Source organism: Hemitrygon akajei, chromosome 26 (assembly GCF_048418815.1).
Source record: "Hemitrygon akajei chromosome 26, sHemAka1.3, whole genome shotgun sequence".
NCBI lineage: Eukaryota > Metazoa > Chordata > Chondrichthyes > Myliobatiformes > Dasyatidae > Hemitrygon > Hemitrygon akajei.
The window spans coordinates 17,088,972-17,116,294 of record NC_133149.1 but is presented as its reverse complement, the minus strand read 5'-3'; the positions used below and the strand labels follow the sequence as shown (position 1 = coordinate 17,116,294).

Below are 27,323 nucleotides of genomic sequence, written 5' to 3'. Positions count from 1 at the left end.
CTCCCTTTGAAAATCAATGGCATTACCATCACCAAAATGCCCTCCATCACTTGAACGTCATTAGAGAATCAATTGGACCAGCCACATAAACACAACAGCAACAAGAGCAGGTCAAAATTTGTCAACTCTGTGGTGGATGATACATCTCCTGGTGTCCCAAGGTGTTTCAATTACCCATAAGGCATGTGAGGTGTGCGATGGACACAAGTCCCAAGTTATCACAACTGATATTCTGGACCATGGCACGAAGCAATCTTGTTCACAGTGTTAGCCCAAACCCTTAGGAAGAATTGCTGCTGCAATGTAAAATGGCTTCCTCACAACAAACCTGCAAGCAATTGATCATCCCTCACCCAGTACAGCTTCACTGCTCACCCCTGACCTAGTTTCCTGTGTGTGGTATTCACAAGATGATGATCACAGGGAATTCACCGATGCAGTGTTTCACATGGATTGGTGTCATGTCTCTGCAAGGTCTTCTACTGGATGGATGCCTGTTGCATTACTCTGCACGTTTGCTGGAAATTCGTAAGCATTTTGCAGTTAAGTTTGTATACATGTGTTATGCAATTGAAATCCTGGGGCTACCAATGTAATACAAGAAACAAATCACCAAAATGACTGCACCTTCTCATCTGTGCACAGTAATTACAACCTATGCTATGTCTCAGCAATTGAAAGATTTATAAAAACAGTGAAGAATTTAAGTCTACTGATCATTCCTTTTTAATGCAAATAATTGACATAACTTTCCCAGCTTTTGTAGCAAGGGAGCGATGCTTTCAAATACACTCAGTGGCCACTCTGTTATGTACAGGAGTGTACCTAATAAAGTGCCCACAGGAGTTGAACCCGGTGTGGTCTTCTGCTCCTCTAGCCCATCCACTTCAAGTTTTGACATGTTGTATGTTCAGAGTTGCTCCTCTGCACCTACTGTTGTAACACGTGGTTATTTGAGTTACTGTTGCCTTCCTATCAGCTTGAACATCTGGCCATTTTCCTCTGACCTCTCTCATTAACTAGGTGATTTTGCCCACAGAACTGCCACTCACTGGATTTTTTTTTTGGTTTGTTTTTGCACCATTCTCTGTAAACTCTAGAGACTGTTGTGCGTGAAAATCCCAGGAGATCAGCAGTTTCTGAGATACTCAAACCACCCCATCTGACACCAATAATCATTCCACAGTCAAAGTCACTTACATCACATTTCTTCCCTATTCTGATGTTAGGTCTGAACAACAACTGAACCTCTTGACCATGTCTGCATGCTTTTATACATTGAGTTCCTGCCACATGATTGGGTGATTAGATATTTGCATTAACGAGCAAGTGTACAGGTGTACCTAGTAAAGTGTTCTTGCTCTGATCTCCACTGACGTTGACTGTACCATTTATCACTACCAAGATAACAGTAGGCTAGGTATGGGAACAGTGCCTAAAAATGAAAAAAGAGGTAGAAGATAGAAAAGCAACTGAAGGAAAATGTCCCATTTCATCCATGTAACAGGGATAATCATCACGTTTAACAGAGATTTTCTAAAAAAGTTACATCAGTAACACATGCTGTACGTGATAGGGATTTGTTAAGGCACTCCCTGATGCCATTGTTTATTGAATAATTTGCATAGTGTATGAAACTGTCATACATGCTGCTGCATCAATAGTACACAGTTCTCTTCACATTGAAATACATGTGTGTAATAACAACCATCTGTCTAAGGCAATGGTTCGTGGCACTTGATCTTACATCAAAACTTGCTGTTGTGTAAGTGTTTGGCTTAATACAATATGCTGCAAAGGATTATTTGCAAAGGTATATAATTAAGAACTAATTGCATATATAATAGGCGATGCCCCATTTTAATGGGAAGATAGTGTCAGTGATTATTTAAAATGCTACATAAAGAGTTCAACAGCACTAAGAACTAAGGAATATATTGCTTCCAGCTATTCACAAGTTATAGAAAATAGCTATATCAGTGCTTCTGTCATTAGCAACACCTTATAAGAATAAACTTCTTTCAACAATTTCTATCCTATGTGTCCCTTTACTCAGTAAAAAGGCAGAGCCCATATGTACAGATATAAAAATCTACTGGCTACAAAACGATTACATTTCATCAAAATGAACTTGATAGTAAAACTGCATCTGTGACCGAGGTCAACTCGTGTAATACTGTAACATAAAGGAATTGTCATCATCTGCATAATTTATACAGTAATTTGCTTTATATGAGGATGCATGGTTGATCCAATATTGAATTCTTACAAACGCACAGCGTTTGTGTATCCTGTGTAATCTAATTTGCTTTCATATTCCTAAGGACAAAACAGAACTCTCTGTAGCAATATTCTTCCCTTGTTGGAATTGTCCTGCATGTCTGAGGTCCCCACAAATGCATCACTTACTATTCATTCCACTGAAAAAGTGTCTCCATTCAACAGAAGTCGTTACTAGAACAAAGCTTCATCAGTGAAATGAAGAGCTGTGGAATATCCAGATCCAACAGTCCCTGCAACTGGCAAGTATATAAGCTGATCATCCAACAAGGAATATGTTGGCAGATCCTTGGTTATTAAAGACTGCGGTTTCATTCTAGGACTGGTAAATAATCCAGCGTTGTTAATTGATTGAAGAAACATCTCTGACTTGTCAACTGTTGGCTAGAAACTTTTATTTGGTGCAAATGTCCAAGGTTGTTCTTGTATCTTGCAGGATGATTTATTGTTGACCAGAATGGTTTAATGCTCACAAACATGTAAAAGTTTCACAAGTTTCAATGTCCACTTTCAGACAACATATTAATAATTGGAGACTTTTTGAGATAGCAACAAGCCCTTCACTAGACAATGATGCAGGAATAGATGGAAATCCAGTTTAGCAACAGGCCTGGCATCCATTAATGTTCCACAGCCGTAAAGTTCCTGAGTCCCTAAAGTTCCAAATTTGGACATGGATCTACGTAGGTTGCAAAGCAGAAAAACCAGGGGCCGTTGTTAGTAATAGCTGCCCAAATGAGAGGGAACATGCGTGTTAGGATGACGGGGTACGTTTGGATTTGGGTAAATGCCTGCTGTAGGAGAACTCCAGTATGGTGAGGTTGGTCCAAAAAAGCTAGAGGATGTGACTGGCATAGAGGTTGGGTGAGGAGATACAAAGTTCATCTTCTGCTGATGCGCGTGATAAGAAGGCATGTAGGTAAGATCAGAGGGATACTTATACATAGAGGACTCCGTTGGATGTGGCTGGAGAGCTTGTGCAATGCCATGAAAGTCAAATTTGTATGCATAGCGTTTTCCATGAACCTTGGTCATGATGTTTTTGTCATAATAGTAACGCAGAGCTCTGCTCAGCTTGTCGTAGTTCATGTTGGGTTTGCTTTTCCGCTCTCCCCACCGTCGAGCCACTTCATCCGGATCTGTCATTTTAAACTCACCATTGGTTCCTTCCCAGGTGATGCAGCTGGCATTAGAGCTGTCAGACAGCAGCTCCAGGAGAAACTGCCAAAGCTGGATTTGCCCACTTCCTAGAAAAAAATCAGACAAAAAATGTGCAGTAAATACACAACTGCAATCATACACAAGAAGCCATAGAACTACAAATCAGTTCTATTCTGAATAAACAACTATAATGCAAAGGGAAATTAAAACTTTCCAATGACTTTCTCAGTAGCAACACTGTTCAGAGTGAATTTAAGTTTGCTATTTCTCTGTTGTGAAAGCCCAAGGAACAATTTCAGAGATCTGCTTTGATAGCTTCTGCTCTCAGCAATCCCATAGCCACATTTTTTGCCATGGCAAAAGACCATAAGACAAAGGAGCAGAAGTCGGCCATTCGGCCCATCGAGTCTGCTCCGCCATTTCATCATGAGCTGATCCAATCTCCCCTTTAGTCCCATTCCCCCGCCTTCTCACCATAACCTTTGATGCCCTGACTACTCAGATACCTATCAACCTCTGCCTTAAATACACCCAATGATTTGGCCTCCACTGCCGCTCGTGGCAACAAATTCCATAGATTCACCACCCTCTGGCTAAAAAATTTTTTTCGCATCTCTGTTCTGAATGGGCGCCCTGCAATCCTCAAGTCATGTCCTCTCGTACTAGACTCCCCCACCATGGGAAACAACTTTGCCACATCCACTCTGTCCATGCCTTTCAACATTCGAATTGTTTCTATGAAGTCCCCCCTCATTCTTCTAAACTCCAAGGAGTACAGTCCAAGAACGGTCAAAAGTTCCCCATATGTTAACCCTCTCATTCCTGGAATTATTCCAGTGAATCTTCTCTGAACCCTTTCCAATGTCAGCACATCCTTTCTTAAATAAGGAGCCCAAAACTGCACACAGTATTCCAAGTGAGGTCTTACCAGTGCCTTATAGAGCCTCAACATCACATCCCTGCTCCTATACTTTATTCCTCTAGAAATGAATACCAACATTGCATTCGCCTTCTTCATCTGATTTATTTTGTACTAGCATTCTGTTTATCAAACATTTATTAAAAATAGATGGAATTTTTAATGAATTCTCACATTTTCTGGAAGAACTGTAGTGTTACAAAGGGAAGGTGACAAGTTGGATAACAATTGGTCAGCAAAAGAAAACAATGTGCACTGTGAATTTCTATGAGTGGAGAGGTGTATGTAATCAGGCTTAACAGGGGTCTTGCTTTTTCATCAACATTAATATTTCAAACCAGGAGATCTGCTTAATAAATCTGTGCACAAATAAAAATTGGAAGCTTAGTAGATAATGCAGGAAAGTTTGGGCTATAAGAAGATATCAATGACATAAAAACAGAAAATGATGGAACTTTTCAGCAGGTCAAGCAGCATATGAGGAGAAAGAAGCAGTAAAGTTTTTTCAGCTCAATAATGTTCCATCAGAAGATAATCAGTGGAATTATCAAGTGGGCATAAATGTGGCAAATGCATTTCTGTCCAGAAACACACAACATATTACATTTATGGAGGGAAAATGAGACAAGGAAATACTTGAAAAATGGAGGAATAATAATAAGAGAGACCAAGGGTTCCTTTGAGTGCATGTGCACAAATCTCTGCAGGACTTGTTGGAATCATGGAAGAGGTCAGAATATGAATGGGCTAGAGAATGAATGTGATAGGCAACTGGAAACTCCAGGTCACACTTATAAATTGAATTGAAAGAGTGTGCAGTCTGACAATCTTCATCTGCTTTGCAGTTGCCTGTCACTTTAATTCTCCATCACCCTCAACTGTGGCCTGGCCTGTCTGTCTTTTTTCTGCACTTCCACATTTCCAACAAATCCAAATATAAACTCAAGGAACAGCATGTAATCTTATGACTGAGCACAGGAAATAGCAAATACTTCAACAGTTTTGGAGAGCAACTGTTTCCATAAGACCATAAGACGTAATTAAGTCATTCGGCCCATCGGATCTGCTCTGCCACGTCATTGTGGCTGATTTAGTTTCTCTTTCATTCCCATTCTGCAGCCTTCTCCCCATAACCTCTGACACCCTACTAATCAAGAACCCATCAACTGCCGCTTTAAATATACCCAATGACTTGGCCTCCACAGCCGTCTATAACAATGAATTTCACAGATTCGCCACCCTCTAGCTAAAGAAGTTCCTCCTCATATTTATTCTCCTATTCTGAGGCTGTGTCTTCTGGTCCTAGACTTTCCCACTATGGGAAACGTCCTCCCCATGTCCACTCTATCTAGGCCTTTCAATAGGGCTCAATGAGATTCCACTTCCTCCCCCATTCTTCTAAACTCCAATGAGAACATGCCCAGGGCCATCCAATGCTCCTCATACATTAACCTTTTATTTCTGGGATCATTTTCATGAACCTTCTCTGGATCCCCTCTAATGTCAGCACATCCTTTCTTAGATAAGGAGCCCAAAAGTTGCTTACAATAGTCCAAGCACAGTCTGGCCAGTGCTTTATATAGCCTCAGCTTACATCCTTGCTTTTATATTCCACTCTTCTCAAAATAAATGCTAACTTGCTTTTGTCTTCCTTACCACTGACTTAACCTGCAGGTTAACTTCAGGGAGTCCTGCACGAGGACTCCCAATTCCATTTGCACTTTTAATTTCTGAATTTGTTTCAGATCTTTTTACATAAGAACTGACTACTCTTGGTAAACAGGTAACATTAAATCTGTTTATCTGTCCTTGCATATTCTGCCTTATCTACTGAGTATTTCTGGCATTTTGTAAGTTATTTCAAACTTCCAACATCTGCAGTGTGTTACATCTACAGTTCCTGCAATGTTTATTTTCTCTTATTCCTCCATTCCCATCACTCCCATTCTTCTATTTACAACTCTTTCAAGTATGATTTGGTAATTATTTATCTATGATTATTACTATGGTTTTTTTTGGATTTGTACAATTTGTTGTCTTTTGCAAATTAGTTGGTTGCCCATCAATGTGTGTAGTTGTTCATTGATTCTACTGTGTTTCTTTCTATTTATTGTGAATGCCCACAAGAAAATGGATCTCAGGGTTGTATATGGTGACATATGTGTACTTTGATAATAAATTTACTTTGAACTTTGATCTTTGATCTTTTGAAGCTTGGAACTGATCAGCTGTGATTTACAAGCCTTCACCATCGTCATTCAGCCGACACCACAGTCACTGACATCGTTTAGTCTCTCTTGATCTCCACCGTATTACAGGAGACACTCCCTCTGATCTCTCACTATGACCCCCTACCTGCAACAAAAACGGCTTCTCACCTCCCCCCACACACACAGTTATGTTTAACGATTATTGACCCCAAACATTGATTGCATTTCTTCCTCTCCGTATTGCTATCTAAGAGGGTGTTCCAGGTTTTAGAAGCAATAGTGATTAAAGAACAGCAATACATATCCATGTTAAAGGGGATCTACAGATAATGGTGTTCCCATATGTCCGTATACCTTGTGTTTGGTGGTACAGCTCATGGATTTTGATCTGTCATCATCTTTGAGCTTCCTGGCTGCTTTTGGAGATGTACTCATCAGTCAAGTGGGGAATATTCCTGTGCACTCCTTTGCTGCCATGCAAATCGTAGAAGGGTTTTGGGGTAAGCTACAGTAGCAATGTGGATGATCTAATTCAATTTGTCTATGGTGTCACCTGGGATACTGGTAACTGCTGGGGTTCAACAATGTTCAAATTTCAAAGTAAGTTTATTATCAAAGTACAAATACATCACTATATGCTACCCTGAGATTCATTTTTTGTGAGCATACTCCTTAATAGAATAATAATCACAATAGAATCAATGAAAGACCGCACCAACTTGGGATTTCAACCAGTGTGCAAAAGAAAACAAACTGTGCAAATACAAAAAAGCAAGAAATAAATAGATAGATAGAGAGATAGATAAATAAATAAATAAATAAATAGGCAATAAATATCAAGAATGTGAGATGAAGAGTCCTTGAAAGTGAGTTCATAGGTTGTGGGAACATTTCAATGATGGGACAAGTGAAATAGAGTGAAGTTATCACCTTTGGTTCAAGAGCCTGCTGGTAATGCTATTTAATGTAAGAGATATTTGATTACACTCTCAGCTTTCTCTTGAAGGAGATTATTCCTCTTGGCACTTCGATAGTACATATTTTACTTGCTCTTATCAGCCCATGCCTGAATGTTATCCAAGTCTTGTTGCATTAAACATGGGCTGACACATTCGATAAGTAGTTGCAAATGGGACATTGTGCAATCTTGCATGTGCATCCCCACTTCTGACAAAGCAGTTGTAGATAAATGGGCCAAAGAATCGGCCTTGTGGAATCTCTGCATTGATTCCCCGAGGCTGGGATTTTTGGTATACTTGAGCTACCTCACACATTGTTCAGTAAGTCCTGACGAACTTGGCTAGAGTAATAAACTGCACATTTCTCAAGACCACAATTTCTGTGGATTGGTAATAGTATCTCCACCTCACTGATGATCAACACTAGTGCACCTCAGGGGTGTGTGCTTAGCCCACTGCTCTACTCTCCCTATACCCATGACTGTGTGGCTAAGCATGGCTCAAATGCCATCTAAAAATTTGCTGATGATACAACCATCATTGGTAAAATCTCAGATGGTGATGAGAGGGCATACAGGAGCGAGATATATCAGCTAGCTGGGTGGTGTCGCAGCAACAATCTTGCACTCAACATCAGTGAGACCAAAGTACTGATTGTGGACTTCAGAAAGGGTAAGATGAGGGAACACAAACTAATTCTCATAGAGGGATCAAAAATGGAGAGAGTGAGCAATTTCAAGTTCCTGGGTGTCAGTATCTCTGAGGATCTAACCTGGTCCCAACATATCGATGCAGCTATAAAGAAGGCAAGACTGCGGCTATATTTTATCAGGAGTTTGAGGAGATTGGGTTTGTCACCTAAAATACTCAAAAACTTCTATAGATGTACCATGGAGAGCATTCTGACTAAAATGTTCTTCTACACTATTATAGTTGCTGGTATGCCTTCTTTGTGATTGCATCAACCTGGTGATTCGAACCCAACAAGTGCCACAGCATGTTCACAGTGTCCCTCCAGCATCTCCAAAGGGATCCTTGGGTTCTCCATCAGGAAACACCAGAAATGACCTGATGAGGCTAACCAGGAAATCTAGGAGCTAATTAACCGCAAGCACCTGGCATTCTTCGATTGTAAAATCCACCATGCATCAAGAGAAATGTACCTGAGGCCAAGAGCTAAAGAACAGCGGTAGAAAAAAAAAGACCAGAGGAGGTTCAACAACTTGGTGCTAACCGTGACGTGGACAGATCCTTCATATTGTATTTACCAGCTAAACATGCACACTCTGGGGCTGAGGAGGGGGAAAAAGGATCAGACTCACTGGGCAAAATAGCTCAGTTCTGCTTCTTGTCTTATGGTCTTATGATCTCCTCAGAGTAAACAGTATATTAACACATTGTACATCATCATGACACACTTCATACCAGAATATGACACCACACAATAACAAGAAGCTATACAGTAATAGTTTTCACCACACTGTAATCCCAATGCAGGGTCTTGACCCAAAGCATCAACAATTCCTTTCCCTCCAAAGATGCTGCTCGACTCACTGAGTTCTTACAGTAGACTTTTTTTTGCTCCAGATTCCCATATCGGCAGCCTCTTGTGTACCACATTAAAAGGAATCAGATATAAACAGATGTGATCACATTAAAATACTATGTCCAAACTGTGATCAACAAAAATTACTGAAATTTCAAACCACTCCCTAAAACTTGCACCACAAAATACTCTACCACAAAATAACAACATAAAATTGAATACAATAAACTTCTGTTGCACAATAATCAAGAGGATTACAGTAAAATATTCTACTACATGAGTGATAAATGACATCATTCTAATAAATTGTAGCACATAAAATAATCTGCACTAATGAATCATAGAAAATTTATGACAGAGACAGAGGGAATTTGTCTCCTAGTGCTGGAGAAACTCTTCACCTTTGAGCACTAGATAGACCAAGTAAGTACTTTAACTGTTACACTACATCATTCAACAATATTGTAGCACGTTAATAAACCATGCTACACTGTAATAAGAGTATCTACTGGGAAACTCTCAAGTTAAGAACCATGTTGACGTCCCGCATTTCACTGAAGTATTGTCATGGTCTGAGTTTAATTGTACAGTGATAATCTACAGACCAAAATATTGCATTACTGTGAGATATCTGTTCCACATAATTATACCACCTACTCACTAAAAGATGAGTTCATATGGTGCAGCATTAAAATTCTAAGATTGTGATCAGTTTCAGCCAAGTTTGAGACTATCATAGTGTAATAGACTGAACAATTAACTTTGACAGTAAAGCTGTGCCACAACGTGACAAACTGACACCAAAGCACCACATCAGAGAGTAATAAACTGCACTGCTTTGCATCATGATCCTTTTCCACAGGACAATAACCTGAATCATACCAAAATACTGCAGGGCCTGTGGGAGCCTATACAATGAATATCTGACCACAGAGTTATGACCTACACTACACTACAATGTCGCCACACCATAATAAACTGAGTGGAGACATCGCTTAATTTGCTGGTGGCCATTTTTTTTGTCTGCTACAAGAATTAGAGAAACCCAAAATGTTTTCTGCTGTGTCAGGACCCTGTTGAAGATGACATGTTCATCATGTGCTTCACACTAAGATTTTGTCTAACCCGGGAAAAGCCAAAAAATAAATAAACAGCTTCCCAAGCTGAAAACACAGTAAATCCTTGTGACACGTTGTGATCAATCGAACTGCACCACCCTGGAATGAAGTGAACATTAAAATAAAACTCTGCACTCTTCAGTGCTACTACTGGACCACAGTAAATCATTGCCAATGCTGTAATGAACTGCACAGTCAAATAATGTACCACCCAGTGAAAAATTCTGTGCCACCCAATCATAAACTAAACCCCAACAAAATAATGTCCAACACTTTGTTAAATTGCCACACATTAAAATGTTGAAAGCAAACCCATAACTGAACCAATAAAAATATGCACCACCACGTGGTTAATGTGATTAAAAAAGAACCACTGTGCAATAAACTGACCTGGACTAAAATGTTCTTCTGTACTATTATAAACATCATAGTAAAATTATTTTCCATAATGCAATAAACTTTAGCTATCTAAAATACTCTGAACCATCATAATCATAAAAACACAAAAATTCCCCACCCTGCTGTGATAAACTAAACCATACCAATATGTTCTGCCACACTGTAATAAACTTCACTGGGCTAAAAAGCTGTACTATGCTATATAAAACAAAAGAAAACACCACATCACTGTGTTATGCTGTATTACACTGACTCAGTAAAATACTACACCACACTATAGTAAAATCAGGAACCTTGGTACAGATAGAGCAGCAGGTCTAAAGAATGTCCACCTGAGGGTCCTCATTGAAATGAGACAGGTGCTGCGTGAGCCCTTTGCTCGTATCTTTAACAGCTCCCTGGAGACTGGAAAGGTTCTCTTCAACAGCAAGGGGGCTAATGCCATCACAATCTTCGAAAAAGGAGAAAACACAGAAATATAGAAACATAGGAAACCTACAGCACAATACAGGCCCTTTGGCCCACAAAGTTGTGCGGAAAATGTCCCAACCTTAGAAATTACCTAGGGTTACCCATAGCCCTCTATTTTTCAAAGCTCCATGTACCTGTCCAAAGTCTCTTAAGAGACCCTATTGTATCCGCCTCCACCACCGTTGCCGGCAGCCCATTCCACACACTCACCACTCTCTGAGTAAAAAACTTACCCCTGACATCTCCTCTGTACCTACTCCCCAGCACCTTAAACCTGTGTCCTCTTGTGGCAACCATTTAAGACCTGGGAAAAAGCCTCTGACTATCCACACGATCAATGCCTCTCATCATCTTATACACCTTTATCAGGTCATCCCTCAGCCTCCGTTGCTCCAAGGAGAAAAGGCCAAGTTCACTCAAACTAATCTCATAAAACATGCTCCTCATTCCAGGCAACATCCTTGTAAATCTCCTCTGCACCCTTTCTATGGCTTCCACATCCTTCCGGTAGTGAGGCGACCAAAATTGAGCACAGTATTCCAAGTGGGGTCTGCCCAGGGTCCTATATAGCTGCAACATTTCCTCTCGGCTCCTAAATTCAATTCCACGATTGATGAAGGCTAATACACCGTACGCCTTCTTAACCACAGAGACAACCTGCGCAGCTGCTTTGAGCATCCTATGGACTTGGACCCCAAGATCCCTCTGATCCTCCACACTGCCAAGAGTCTTACCATTAATACTATATTCTGCCATCATATTTGACCTACCAAAATGAACCACTTCACACTTACAGTATCTGGGTTGAACTCCATCTGCCACTTCTCAGCCCAGTTTTGCATCCTATCAATGTCCCACTGTAACCTCCGACAGCCGTCTACACTTTCCACAACACCTCCAACCTTTGTGTCATCAACAAATTTACTAACCCATCCCTCCACTTCCTCATCCAGGTCATTTATAAAAATCGTGAGGAGTAAGGGTCCCAGAACAGATCCCTGAGGCACTCCACTGGTCACTGCCCTCCATGCAGAATATGACCCATCTACAACCACTCTTTGCTTTCTGTGGGCAAGACAGTTCTGGATCCACAAAGCAATGTCTCCTTGGATCCCATGTCACCTTACTTTCTCAATAAGCCTTGCATGGGGTACCTTATCAAATGCCTTGATGAAATCCATATACATTACATTTGCAGCTCTACCTTCATCAACATCCTTAAAAAATTCAATCAGGATCCGGGTAACTATTGGTCCATTAATAGGGAAGCTGCTTATGGGAATCATCTGGGATCCAAGATATCACTGGTAAGACTAATAAGAACATATATGGACACTCAATATGACTTCATGAAAGGAGGTCCTGCCTTAAAAATGCGTCAATGGCTTTTGAACGAATCCCCAAGAGACTGGATGAGGGAATATGTCAACCCATGGACTTTCAAAGTTACTTCGCCAGAGTATTACCAAAGAGAAAAAAAAACTAACAATTTTCTCTGTTGGATAAAGCACTCTTTTAAAGCGTATTGATAGAAAATGAGAAATAAAATTGTAATTGTCATTAAGAGGCCAGTTTCCTGCATTGTTGGGCCATTGTTTATTAGTAATTTCAATACTGATCTTAATATGTGCACAGGCAGCATGATCGAACAATAAGATGGATTGTCGACTTCGCAATCTACTAAGTCATGGCCTTACACCTCACTGTTTGCCTGCAATGTTTTTTCTCTGTAACTGCAACACTTCATTCTGCATTCTGTTATTGCTATTTGCTTGTGAGACTCAATGTGATGAAATGATACAGATAGGTGGCATGCACAATAAAACTTTTCATTGTACCTTGGTACAAGTGACAATAACAAACTAAGTTTAACAAATTTAATCATTGTGAACATTAAGATCGTGGGCAGTGCTCTACTGTTTTAATCGGATCTTTATACTTAGAGACCAAGAATGACAAAATATGCTTAAAGGCAGCATCATGAACAAGAACAGGTTCAATGTTGAGTGTGTCCTTCGGTGAAAAGTACTAAACCGGGTGGAATAAGAAAGAGGTCGATCAGCCTTACTGTGCCGAGCCATTATTCTGTTTTACCAGAATTTGAAAGAAAAGAATGTCTATGATAATGTTCTGCCATGGTTTGAAAACTACCTCCAGCTTTGGTTACTCTACAGTGAGGCTTTGAAAGGGGTACTGAGGAGGACTTAAAGGGTTTCAACCATCTCAATCACAGACTCAAAATGTTAAGATTCAACTTTTTACATCAGCAGCAAGTTAATTACATTGTGACAGAGATCCATGAATTGCTTGTTTGAATGGGTGGTAATCATGTTGAGAACATTTTATAATCCAATGGGTAAGCTCGCAACAGGGAGTTACAATCTAAGTTTCCAAATAGCTCAGAGCGAGATTAGGTTTTGGATTGATAGAACAATCCTTCATGCAAATACTGAGCCTGCTTCTGGGTGGGAAGTTGGTTATCTTATCCTAAGGGAAAGTACTGTAGGATTTGCAGGATCAGAGTGGAATTTTCTATGTTTTAACCCTCTAATTGACATATTTGCTTTTCAGGGTTTTTTTTACTTCTTCTGGAAGATCTCATGAATCTATTTCAATGACGGAGTATACCTATTGTAAATCCCAAGGAACTGCAAGGAACAGGTTGGATGGAATAGAATTATTAGCTGTCCAAAGTTGTATAAATGTTTTTGCATGTACAACTGCAATGCATTAAAATGGACAAAGTAAAACCAAAATACTGCACTACTGTGATAAATTGCAAAAAAAACTACTGCACTAACAGTGATTATCTGTATCGCCCTGAGTGTTGAGCAAAAAAATGCAACATACTATTATAAACTGCGTCCATTAACATACACTTAAATACTGTACACATTTTTACAAATTAATTCACAATAAGTATAGCAAATTGCAAGTAACAATGACCAGCAATATGCTAAAATATCCTATTGCATTATAATTAACTGCAGCATATAAATATGCACCACACTAATATAAGATATACCATACCCTGATAAATTGTACCACATTAAAACACTGAGTCATAATGCAATCAATTGCAGTACATGCGATGACTACCACATTGCAATAAATCTCATAATATTTTCATGTCACACTATAATAACCCACACTCACACTAAAACACAGTTTCATACTATGTTAATCTGAACTTTTTCCAAATAAGTGTATCAATGTACATTTCACTGACACACAATATTACTTGACAGCACAGAGAATACCAAACCACCGTGTAATTAATCTGCATTAAAATACTGCAAGATGCTATAAAACTAGGATTCTAAAATACTGCACTACACTTATCAATCTGTACCATGCATAAACAGTCATGTATCTTTACATACTGCATTTATTATCAACAAAAACATTCTACGATTTTGCACATGTAATAATTAGCAAACAAAACCTGACCCCAGAAATTTGGTCACAGAAGATATCCTTAACAAGAGAAAAAAAGAAGTAGAGATGTAGCAATTTTTGAGTTAGGCCTGCTGAACACAATCAGAGCAGAGAAGTTCAGAAAAGCAGTTTTAATTTATGGAAAGGTTAAAATATTTGGAACAGTGGGGTTAAGGATGGATTTAATGAAGGAGTTTAAAATTACAAAGGTTTTTGATTAAGCTGTTGGGAACAAAAAAAGTTAGGAAAAAAAGAGGACACCATCAAGATAATCAGCAAAAGAACCAAGTGGAGGAATTCAGTTTTTCAGCCAGCGAGCTGCTTTAACCTAGAAAGTAGGCTCTGAGGCATGAAGGGGTAAGATCTACCGGTAGTTGTAATGTTCAAAAGAAAATAGTTTATATATTCAAAAAGGTAAAAAAAATTGAAGAGTTAAAGGAAGGAACATAGTAGTGGAACAAATTAAGTACTTCTTTCAAAAATCCGACATGGACATTGTGAGCCATACTGTCTCTCCTGTTCTACAGCATTCTACTTCAGACTCTACACAGTAAAGTACAGTATATACATCATCACAATAACATGTACAACACATATATTGCACTGAAGAAAACTGCTATATTCTGCTCTGTGCCACATTACAAAGCTGCAAGGACTGGACAGATTCTGACACAATCACGGGAGCACATATACGGTCAGTTTTCAAAGCAGTTTTCAATCTAATGTTATTAAAAGTTGATGAAATATTCCATAAATATTCCCTATACAGAGGAACGGGAAAAGACTGGTAATCATTATTCCTTTGTCTCTTTCCATTGTGATTGAGATTTTTGCTGACTATTTTGACATAAATAGCAAATAGCCAATGTATGTATTGAAAAACAAGAACATTCTTCTAGTAACACACATAAAATGCTGGTGGAACGCAGCAGGCCAGGTAGCATCTATAGGAAGAAACACTGTCGACGTTTCGGGCCGAGACCCTTCGTCGAAACGTCGACAGTGTTTCTCCCTGTAGATGCTGCCTAGCCTGCTGTGTTCCACCAGCATTTTGTGTGTGTTGCTTGAATTTCCAGCATCTGCAGATTTCCTCATGTTAACATTCTTCTAGTACTGAAATTACAATGTGATTTTATTACACATCCATTATTGACCTCAGTGCAAGCAGTAAGTATAGCTTACATTCATACAGTGTTCTGTGCATTTCAATAGTTAATTCACCATCTTACCTGGATTGGCTAACCGGCTGCTGGTGGGTCCTAGAATTTGATAAGGATCTGAAATACAGAAGCACTCTCCTCAGTATTCACCAGAATGGAAAACTAAATAAAAATGGATTTAAATTAAAAGAAAGTTCACTTCAAGTGCTGGAATTCTATAATAAGCAATCACCTAAGTAGAAAGATGTTACAACTTTCAAAATTGTCTACTTCAGACCTGCCTGCAATTATTCCTGTCTTCTGCTGCTTCCCTTTCAGGCACTGCCTCAGAAGGTCCCTGGTATTTGTTCATTACTGACCCCAGTTGGGGAAAGGTTGCACAATATTCCGGCACCAATGGAACTGACTGGAATACTGGCAGATCCTCTCTATGTCATCCTCATTATGTCAGGTAACTTGTGACCAGTCAAATGTTAATTAAGTCTTTTGGCTGGATAAAAGCACAGCTTTTGTTATTGATCAGTAACTTTTTTTTAAAACTTACAACATTATGTTTTCATTGAGGTAATTAATCATACTTCTTTAAAAATAAGCGAAATGTGAAATATGACCATTTGAGAGAGAAGTTATAAATGACTAAGGTCGCCACTTAAATGCAGTCCTCGGCAACCAATTTCACAGCTTCATCAGCTCTGCCACAGTCTCAGGTCTAACTGGGGTTGCTACTAATCCTTAGAATCACAGTGACACTGCAGTCATGGGCGCAAGGAAACTATTGCCGTAAGTAATCAGGAAAATCCGAGATACTGTATTAATCAATCTCTCCACAGTCAGGAAGCTGCAGCACCATTAGTAAGACTGCAATCAGAATCAGATTTAATATCACTGATACATGTTGTGAAATTCACACAAAATGCTGGTGGAACACAGCAGGCCAGGCAGCATCTATAGGGAGAAGCACTGTTGACGTTTCGGTCCTGACGAAGGATCTCGGCCCGAAACGTTGACAGTTCTCCTCCCTATAGATGCTGCCTCTCCTGCTGTGTTCCACCAGCATTTTGTGTGTGTTGATTGAATTTTAGCATCTGCAGATTTCCTCATGTCGTGAAATTTGTTGTTTTGCAACAGCAGTACAGTACACTTATTTGATCATTAAAGATGCCTATTGCAGAGGTTAAATCAGCTCGTGTTCCTGGGACTGACTGCTACCAGTAACTGTGCTTTGAAAAATCACTGGTCAGAATATAGATTAGCTACTGCATCTGCCCATTATTTCAACCACTTGGGCAGGATACCCTTCAAAATGAACCAAGAGAAAGTTGTTAAGAGAATAATAATAATTGAAAAAACAAAACGAATCATTTTCATTCTCCTGCATCTCATTTGCCTATCTTCCATTGCCAGATCTATACCATTATCTATAAAGGCATGACATTCGCTCTTTTCCTCTGTACTGTTACCTGGTTGGGGTCGTGGCTGTTCTGTACTTTTATTCACACTCTGCGTTGCTCCAGGGGAAGCTGAAAAAATAGATTCATAAACTTTATACCACTGTAAAGACAGGACTGGGATAACATCCTTGTGATAATTGGGTCACTGATGGCCCTACACATGTTTAGAGACACAGAACAAACCTGCAGTCATACTCACTCACTCACTCAGAGAGTGAATCAAATGCTGCAAGATTGATTGAATTAGAAGGAGACAGGATTCCCTCAAAAATCAGCCTGGTTCTATAATAGGAAAGCCAATGACTTGACTTTCTGTGACTAACTCTGTCGTCCAACCAATATCTGAATAAAGACAGAGTATAGTGAAAATACTCAGCATGATAGGATATATCTATGGAAAGAGAACTAATTTAGGCTAATGTCCATTTGTTAGAACTTTCTGATGTGCCCGAAACATTTACTCTGTCTCTCTTCCCACAGATGGCGATTGATCTGCTGAGTGTTTACACCATCTGCACATTTTGCCCTTCAGCCTCTGACTGTACTTCCTGTGTGCAGATCTATTTCACTTTGTAATCTGCTTGAACCACCATTTTTGGAACTGGGTTGGAGTCTTGATGACTTAGCAACTACCGTATCACACAAAGGGGATGCACTGACTCAGCTGACAGCAGCAGGAACACTTTCATTGGCCCTTTGCATGCATGAAGCTGAACTCATCAAGTGTGGATTGGATCCTGTCTTATTATAACACCTCCATAATTGCCAAATGTTTTTAAAACTTTCTCATTTATCATTCATTGTATGAAAATGGCAATGGTGAACAAACAGCACTACAAAATACTATCACTTAAATTATGAGGATTACAAACACATTTTTTTAATTTTTAAAATGCACTAGTAATTTATGATTCTATGAGTATGATTTTGGAATGCCGATTTTCAGCAATATCATTTTAACATAATGTGTCAGAGTATTTAAAATATAATAGGGTCTTACAGCACAGACGTAGACCCTTCTGCCCACTGAGCCACACTAACCATAAGACCATAAAAGACCATAAGATATAGGAGCAGAAGTAGGCCATTTGGCCCATCGAGTCTGCTCCGCCATTCAATCATGGCTCATCCAATTCTTCCAGTCATCCCCACTCCCCTGCCTTCTCCCCATTGAAGCCCTGGCTAATCAAGAACCTATCTATCTTTGCCTTATATACACACAATGACTTGGCCTCCACAGATTTGCCACCCTCTGACTAATGTAATTTCTTCGCATCTCTGTTCTAAATGGACATCCTTCAATCCTGAAGTCGTGCCCTCTTGTCCTAGAATCCCCTACCATGGGAAATCACTTTGCCATATCTAATCTGTTCAGGCTTTTTAACATTTGGGATGTTTCTATGAGATCCCCCCCCTCATTCTCCTGAACTCCAGGGAATACAGCCCAAGAGCTGCCAGACGTTCCTCATACAGTAACCCTTTCATTCCTGGAATCATTCTCGTAAATCTTCTCTGAACCCTCTCCAATGTCAGTATCTCCTTTCTAAAATAAGGAGCCCAAAACTGCACACAATACTCCAAGTCTGGTCTCACGAGTGCCTTATAGAACCTCAACATCACATCCCTGCTCTTATATTCTATACCTCTAGAAATGAATGCCAACATTGCACAACCGACTCAACCTGGAGGTTAACCTTTAGGGTATCTTGCACAAGGACTCCCAAGTCCCTTTGCATCTCTACATTTTGAATTCTCTCCCCATCTAAATAATAGTCTGCCCGTTCATTTCTTCCACCAAAGTGCATGACCATACACTTTCCAACATTGTATTTTATTTGCCACTTCTTTGCCCATTCCCCTAAACTATCTAAGTCTCTCTGCAGGCTCCCTGTTCCCTCAACACTACCCGCTCCTCCACCTATCTTTGTACCATCGACAAATTTAGCCACAAATCCATTAATCCCATCATCCAAATCATTGACATACATCATAAAAAGTAACGGTCCCAACACCGACTCCTGTGGAACTCCACTGGTAACCAGTAGTCAGCCAGAATAGGATCCCTTTATTTCCACTCTCTGCTTTCTGCCAATCAGCCAATGCTCCACCCATGCTAGTAACTTCTCTGTAATTCCATGGGCTCTTATCTTGCTAAGCAGCCACCTGTGCGGCACCTTGTCAAAGGCCTTCTGAAAGTGCAAGTACACCACGTCCACTGCATCTCCTTTGTCTACCCTGCTTGTAATTTCCTCAAAAAATTGAAGTAGGTTAGTCAGGCAAGATTTTCCTTACAGGAAACCATGCTGGCCTATACTGTCATGTGCCTCCAGGTACTCTGTAATCTCATCCCTAACAATCAATTCCAACAACTTTCCAACCACTAGAGTGATCCACCCTCATACTCAGGTTAGTTGGATGGGCATTGGAATTCCTCTGACCTGTCTTCTCCCCTCTGAACCGTCCACTCCAACCAGCACAGTGCCAATGCATCGATCTTGCAGCGTACCAGCAGGGCACACCTGTCAAGTTTGCTTTGCCTTCGCTCACTTCTTCTTTGTCTGCAGTGATAGTCCACCCCAATTTACTCCAAAAACAGTGTTATTAATAATGGTTTTAGTCAAATTCCTATGTTTTTGAACTACCAGTAATCTGTTGCACGTCTTCAGTGGTGCCATCTTAAAGATTGAGTTGGGAGAAGTTTGGATAAGTACATGGATGGTTGGGGTTTGGAGACCTATGGTCCAGGTGCAGATCAAGTAGACTAGGCAGGTTAACAGTTTGGCACAGACTAGATGGGTCAGAATGCTCTATGACTCTGTAATCATACTCCCATCCATGTCTAGTTTTCTCAACAAACTTCCTCTTGGTGTACATCATTATGAGATGTTGACCGGGGAGAAACTTCTTTGAATCTTCACTGCGGGATCAGCCAAGTACAGTAACTGCCACAGGTATGAATTGCCACCTACGCAATGTCCCAACAATCATGTTGCCAGGTAACACAGTGCAGAAAATGTTCTATTTTGATCTTATATCCTAACTGTGCTAACATCAATGCACTACAGCATCTACCAGTACAAGCTGTTCTTGCACAGGATCTCAGATCCAACACTCTGTCTTCCTGAAGTCTTCTTTTAGACTGTAAAACTCCAGATTGCATCACCTTACCAATCCTCACTGAGAACCATGTTTGAGCCTTCTTACCTGACACACAGTCTGAGTACACATTGCTAATGATCATATCTCTGTTCCAAAAACATGCATTCAGAAAGTCACTCATCAGCTCTGTTCCATTTTGCTAATGGTTTGTTCTTTATCACATCTCCTTTATTGATTTTCATACGGTTTTGAAAGATGTTTGAAGGTACCTACCTTTTGTCACATTGTTCATATTATTACCCCAACCGGATCTCCTGACAGTATCATACAATGGATCTAAAAGAAGTAAGAGACTGAGTTGAACATGTGAACCAGCAAGTTATGAAACCAGAATAAAGTCTGTTCTTAGTGTACCTAATATTTGAAGTTTTCAGCCTCAGCAATACCGAACAGGCCTTGCTGTCGGAGGCAGGACAAACAACAGCAGCAGGCCAGCTTCACAATCTGGTGAGCCACAAGATCATTAAAATGTTTCCTGTGATCCTGGGCCATTTTAGGATTGTGGGACCTTGCTCTATATAGGGTTGGCGAAATTTCTCCCCTACAACTTCATAGAACATAGCACAGGAATAGGCCCTTCGGCCCACAATATCGGGGCCGATCATGCCGCCAAACAAAACGAAAACACACTGTGACATTTTCAGCATGAATCAGAATCATAATTAGAGTTATTATCACTGACCTATGCCACCAAGTGTGTTGTTTTGCAGTGGCAGTACAGTGCAAAACTTAAAATACACTATAAATTACAATAAAAAATGTGTAAACCATTTAATACAAAGATAGGTGGAGGGGCCAGTAGTGCAGAGGAAACAGAGAGTCTGCAGAGAGACTTGGAGAATGGGCAAAGAAGTGGCAAATGAAATACAATGCTGGAAAGTGGATGGTCATGCACTTTGGTAGAAGAAATAAACGGGCAGACTATTATTTAATTGGGGGGAGAATTCAAAGTTCTGAGATGCAACAGGACTTGGGAGTCCTCCTGCAGGATACCCTTAAGGTTAACCTCCAGGTTGAGTCGGTGGTGAAGAAGGTGACTGCAATGTTGGCATTCATTTCTAGAGGAATAGAGTATAGGAGCAGGGATGTGATGTTGAGGGTCTATAAGGCACTGGTAAGACCTCACTTGGGATACTGTGTGCAGTTTTGGGCTCCTTATTTAAGAAAGGATGTGCTGACATTGGAGAGGGTTCAGAGAAGGTTCACTAGAATGATTCTGGGAATGAGAGGGTTAATATATGAGGAATATTTGACCGCTCTTGGACTGTACTCCTTGGAGTTTAGAAGAATGAGGGGGGACCTCATAGAAACATTTTGAATGTTGAAAGGCATGGACAGAGTTGATGCGGCGAAGTTGTTTCCCATGGTGGGGGAGTCTAGTATGAGAGGGCATGACTTAAGGATTGAGGGGCGCCCATTCAGAACTGAGATGCAAAGAAATTTTTTTAGCCAGAGGGTGGTGAATCTGTGGAATTTGTTGCCATGGGCGGCAGTGGAGGTCAAGTCATTGGGTGTATTTAAGGCAGAGATTGATAGATATCTGAGTAGTCAGGGCATCAAAGGTTATGGTGAGAAGGCGGGGGAATGGGACTAAATGGGAGAATGGATCAGCTCATGATGAAATGGCGAAGCAGTCTCGATGGGCCGAATGGCTGCCTTCTGCTCCTTTGTCTTATGGTCTTAATATATAGTGCAAAAAAAAGCAACAATAGGGAGGTAGTGTTCATGGGTTCATTGTCCATTCAGAAACCTAATGGTGGAGGGGAAGAAGCCATTCCCGAATTGTTGAGTGCATCTCTTCAGGCTCTTGCACCTCCTCCTTGATGGTAGTAATGAGAAGAGGGCATCTCATGGATAGTGAAGTCCCTTAAGGTTGGATAATGCCTTTTTGAGGCATTCCCTTTTGAAAATGTCCTCAGTGATGGGGAAGCTAGTGCCCATGATGGAGCTGGCTGAGTTTACAATTCTGTGTTTGATTGATTAGATTAATACAACCTTTGTTTTTAATTGTGCCATTCACTAGGGAAACTACAGCAGCAACACCGGGGATCCTTCCTCACTAATACACTGACAGTTTTTTCCTGGCATCAGTGCAACAGGCTGGTGTGAGTCAGACTTGCGTAGATGTTAATGGAATGGCTTTGTTCGTTTATCTGTGAGCAATTAATCTGGTATAACAACAGCTTGCATGAATCTGAGCAGTAATCAATCTGGTGCAATACCATGATATATGTAAATGTTTGGCTTAAGCATAATCAAATAGATTAGCCTGACACTGGGTGGGATAAAAGCAGGCAGTATGATTTAACACAGTTATATTATATTACACAATGGTCTCATTTCACACTGTTTTATTAACACGAGAAAGTAATGAGCAGAAGCAGGAGTGGGCCATATTGATCTCAGACTGGCTGTCCATCTCTGACCTCTGCCCTCAAGCTGAATGTTCTGCCTGGTCTGAATACCCCTTAATTCCAAAAAAAAATCATCATTTTCAGCCTTGAATGATCTCTGTGACTGAATAACCTCAGACCTCTCAGGTAGATATTGACGCCCTTCTCATAAATTTTGCCACATTTCAGTGCCAAGTGGTCAATTGCTTGTAGAATTAATCCAGTGTCTACAGTGCAAAAGAAAAAGGTTATGCAAAAAAGTATCATGCCGTCAACAATGCCACATTAAATTTTGTAAGTGTTTCATTTCTATTTCTTCACATCTTCACTGTAAACAATAAAACATTGTTATTGTCCCTTTTAACTCGATCAGTTTTGTTAACAATCAGCAATTTTCAGCATTAACACTGTCTTTGCTGCTTAAATTTGTATCTCAATGAAAAGGTAATAGAAACTAATTAGTAAATATTACTAATAATGTTCAATGCTAAGGGATTGCCATGCAGTGCACGTTATTTTAGATGTAAAATTTAACATTTAACCTAATTATTTACCTCTCTCAATTTCTCAGCTAATCCAATGCCTTAACTCTTTTCTGAATTAAAATCAAGTTTATTTGACATATGTCATGAAATTCATTGTTTTGTGGCAGCAGTACAGCGTAAATCATAAAAAAATTACTATAAATTCCAATCCAATGTGATTTCCATTATTCCCTGTTTTTCAATCCCAATGGCTACAGAACTGCCCTGTTGGTCCCATCACTCACTGACCTCCTACTTACTTGCCCTGTTGGCTCAAGTCCTGCATTTTCAGTTGGCCTAAACTCAGTTGTGAGGTTGCATTCAAAGGATCCATTCAGTAATTAATGGCGACTTTGCAGGAAAGCGGTCCAATACTCAGACACTCTTGACACAAGTTTTCTCCACAACCACATTAATCTTGCACAAATGCTTAAATCCAGTTTTCCAAAGCCACCTCGTTCTAAGGCCAGGCTGAGGAACAATGAGACTTCAGTGACAGCTCCACATAGCACTCTCTGGTTGCGCAGACAGAAGGTAAGGCTTGGGGTGCAGTCTCACCTCCTGGAAATTTCTGCAGTACTCTTAAGAGTTTTTAAATGCCATTGATTAAAATCATTACTCAATGATTTAAAAATTTTTAAATGCAAATACAAAAACAATTATGTAACATAAGTTGAAAAATAGATATCTGAATTTACCTTGTTTCTCCTCATCTTCAGGTGAGAAGCCTCACTCAAATGAGTGGGCACCAAGACCACAACTAGCCTGAATGCACGTGGAATCTGATAGAGGAGCAGATTGACAGATGGACTACTATCAGTCCATCGGATCCTCCTGGACTTGGAGCAGAGCTGTGCAAGCCTGCTACTTAACTGTGAGTGGCTGGATACTTGACAATTCAAGTCAAGTCAAGTCAAGTGACTTTTATTGTCATTTCGACCATAACTGCTGGTACAGTGCATAGTAAAAATGAGACAACGTTTTCCAGGACCATGGTTTACATGACACAATACAAAAACTAGACTGAACTACGTAAAAAAACAACACAGAGAAAGCTATACTAGACTACAGACCTACACAGGACTGCATAAAGTGCACAAAAACAGTGCCGGCATTACAATAAATAATAAACAGGACAGTAGGGCAAGGTGTCAGTCCAGGCTTCGGGTATTGAGGAGTCTGATAGCTTGGGGGAAGAAACTGATACATAGTCTGGTCGTGAGAGCCCGAATGCTTCGGAGCCTTTTCCCAGATGGCAGGAGAGAGAAGAGTTTGTATGAAGGGTGCATGGGGTCCTTCATAATGCTGTTTGCTTTGCAGATGCAGCGTGTAGTGTAAATGTCCGTGATGGTGGGAAGAGAGACCCCGATGATCTTCTCAGCTGACCTCACTATTCGCTGCAGGGTCTTGCGATCCGAGATGGTGCAATTTCCGAACCAGGCAGTGATGCAGCTGCTCAGGATGCTCTCAATACAACCCCTGTAGAATGTGATGAGGATGGGGGTGGAAGATGGACTTTCCTCAGCCTTCGCAGAAAGTAGAGATGCTGCTGGGCTTTCTTTGCTATGGAGCTGGTGTTAAGGGACCAGGTGAGATTCTCCACCAGGTGAACACCAAGAAATTTGGTGCTCTTAACAATCTCTACCAAGGAGCCGTCGATGTTCAATGGGGAGTGGTTGCTCCGTGCCCTCCTGAAGTCAACAACCATCTCTTTTGTTTTGTTCACATTAAGAGACAGGTTGTTGGCTCTACACCAGTTCGTTAGCTGCTGCACCTCCTCTCTGTAAGCTGACTCGTTGTTCTTGCTGAGACCCACCACGGTCGTGTCATCGGTGAACTTGATGATGTGGTTCGAGCTGTGTGTTGCAGCACAGTCGTGGGTCAGCAGAATGAACAGCAGTGGACTGAGCACACAACCCTGGGGAGCCCCCGTGCTCAGTGTGATGGTGTTGGAGATGCTGCTCCTGATCCGGACTGACTGAGATCTCCCAGTCAGGAAGTCTAGGATCCAGTTGCAGAGGGAGGTGTTCAGGCCCAGTAGGCTCAGCTTTCCAATCAGTTTCTGAGGGAACTGATAGTCCAATATCAACAGTGGGTGATGTGTCTTTTCCCAAGGGAGAAGTACATGGAAAGGCATTGAGTTCAGTTCCTATATAGCAACTAGAACTGTTGTCTGCTCAGGAGAAATCGCAACCTTTGGCAAAAGATATGTGCATGCAACAAAATGTAGTCCTTGTTAATTTTATTATTTGAACATTAAGAACATAAGAAAGAAACTGGACGTGGAATAGGCCATTCAGTCATTTGAGCTTGCTCTGCCATTCAACAAGATGGTAGCTGCTCTTCCACTTGTATACATTAATTCTCTTAATGTCCCAAAATCTAACCATCTGTGTTCTGAATGAATACATTTTCCACAACCTTCTGGGATAGGGAAAGGTTCACGAAGTCTCTGAAGAGATTTCTCCTGAGCTCGGACATGAACAGCCTACCGCTCATAATGAAACTATGTCCCCAGTCCTAGACACCACATTCAGATGACACATTGTCCCTGCAATCAGCTTCTCAAAGCCTTTCAACTTTTGTAACTGTCAAGAGGTATTCTTTCTTTGCTTTAACTCTAACAAGTACCATTGCAATCTACACAACTCTCATATAGAATTAGTCCAGTAAACCTTTGCTGCACTCCCACAATATCAACTCCATCCTTGCTCAGGTAAGGAGAGTAAACCTGTGCACAATACTGCAGGCACAGTCGCATCAGAGCCCACCGCAAGTGCAATAAGGCTTCTTTACTTCGTAATCAAATCCAAATGTTATGAAGGCGAACATGCCATCTGACGTCCTAAAAACTTGCTGCACCTGCGCATTGGCCTTCAGTAACCTGTGCAAGCACACCTTCAACATTGAACTTCAACACCAACCTCTGTCACTGAGCAAATACACTACTTTTCTGTTCTGGTTACTGAGGTGAATGACCTCACCCTTTCTCTGTCGCGTTCTCATCCAACTTGTCCACAAGGGACTGAAGCTGCTTTAAATCTTTCTCTGTACTCACTATACCTCTTAATTTCCTCATAGATTTATAGAGTATTACAGCAGAGAAAAAGGCCCTTTGGCTCATCTAGTCTATGCCCACCTGATCTTCTGCCTAGTCTCATCTACCTTCAGCTAGACCAGATTACTCCAAACCTCTCCTATCGATGTTATACCTAAACTGCTCTGAAATAATACAATTGAATCAGCATCTACCATTTCTGCTGGCACCACCCTCTAGTGAAGAAGTTTCCCTTGGTTTTGTAATCAAACTTGGACATATGTGAAAAGTTCCCAGCTTCTCACATCATCCCACTTTCCCCACCCACACACCTTCCCACACACCTTCCCGCTCACCTGGTCTCACTTATCATCTGCCAGCTTGTACTTATTTCTCTCTCTCCCACCTTACTTATTCTGGCTTCTGCCCCCTTCCTTTCCAGTCCTGATGAAGGATCTTGGCCCGAAACGTCAACTGTTTATTTCCTGCCAGAGATGTTGCCTGACCTGTTGACTTCCTCCAGCATTTTGTGTCTGGTGGTCAGTGGCTACTGTTTTGATGTACACAAATTAGAAATAGCAGAAGCCTGGTGCTTAGTCATGCAATGGTTAAATGACTAGGTTGGGAATCAAGTTTCAGGATCATGTATTCAGAAAATTGAATCTTAACACGCCACAACAGTTGGGGGATTTAAATTCAAGTAGCAAATGCAATCTGAACTTCAAGAAAAATAAGTCACAGTGAGGACAGCATCATTTTAAAATTCCAACTTTTTCTCCAACCTCCTTCATAGAATCCGCTTTACTTACTAAGTCAGGCTTGTATTTGCCCCTAGACTCCAGATCTATGCTACATTTTGCCAGATTGACTATTAAGTTAATTCAGGGCTGATTCTGGTGACCTGCAATATGCGTTGCTGATCTTTAGATTGTCAGCAAAGTACAGAAGACTGGCTGCTGACAGCTGACATTCAGATGCTATTGCTGTTCCTCCGCCTTGTGTAAGTTAAACTGTTATCTTAGTTGCCCAGATTTCCCAAAAGACATTGGCCAACAATATCTACTGACAGAAAGTAGCCCTGATCTGTTGAATGAAAAG

The 27,323-nt window shown here is 40.6% G+C and overlaps 1 protein-coding gene across 13 annotated transcripts in view; it reads right to left on the bottom strand.

Annotated features, from left to right (window-relative positions):
* Positions 1-1,566: 1,566 nt before the first annotated feature.
* Positions 1,567-27,323, bottom strand: part of fli1 (Fli-1 proto-oncogene, ETS transcription factor) — a 71,196-nt gene continuing 45,439 nt past the window's right edge. For all 13 annotated transcript variants that reach the window (XM_073029665.1, XM_073029656.1, XM_073029658.1 and 10 more), the window contains 4 exons: positions 20,485-20,547; positions 17,122-17,181; positions 15,731-15,778; positions 1,567-3,527 (listed from right to left, as the gene is read on the bottom strand). In XM_073029665.1, the coding sequence (XP_072885766.1) occupies positions 2,998-3,527; positions 15,731-15,778; positions 17,122-17,181; positions 20,485-20,547 (701 nt within the window). In that variant the 3' untranslated portion in view covers positions 1,567-2,997. The remainder of the gene's footprint in view (positions 3,528-15,730; positions 15,779-17,121; positions 17,182-20,484; positions 20,548-27,323) is intronic.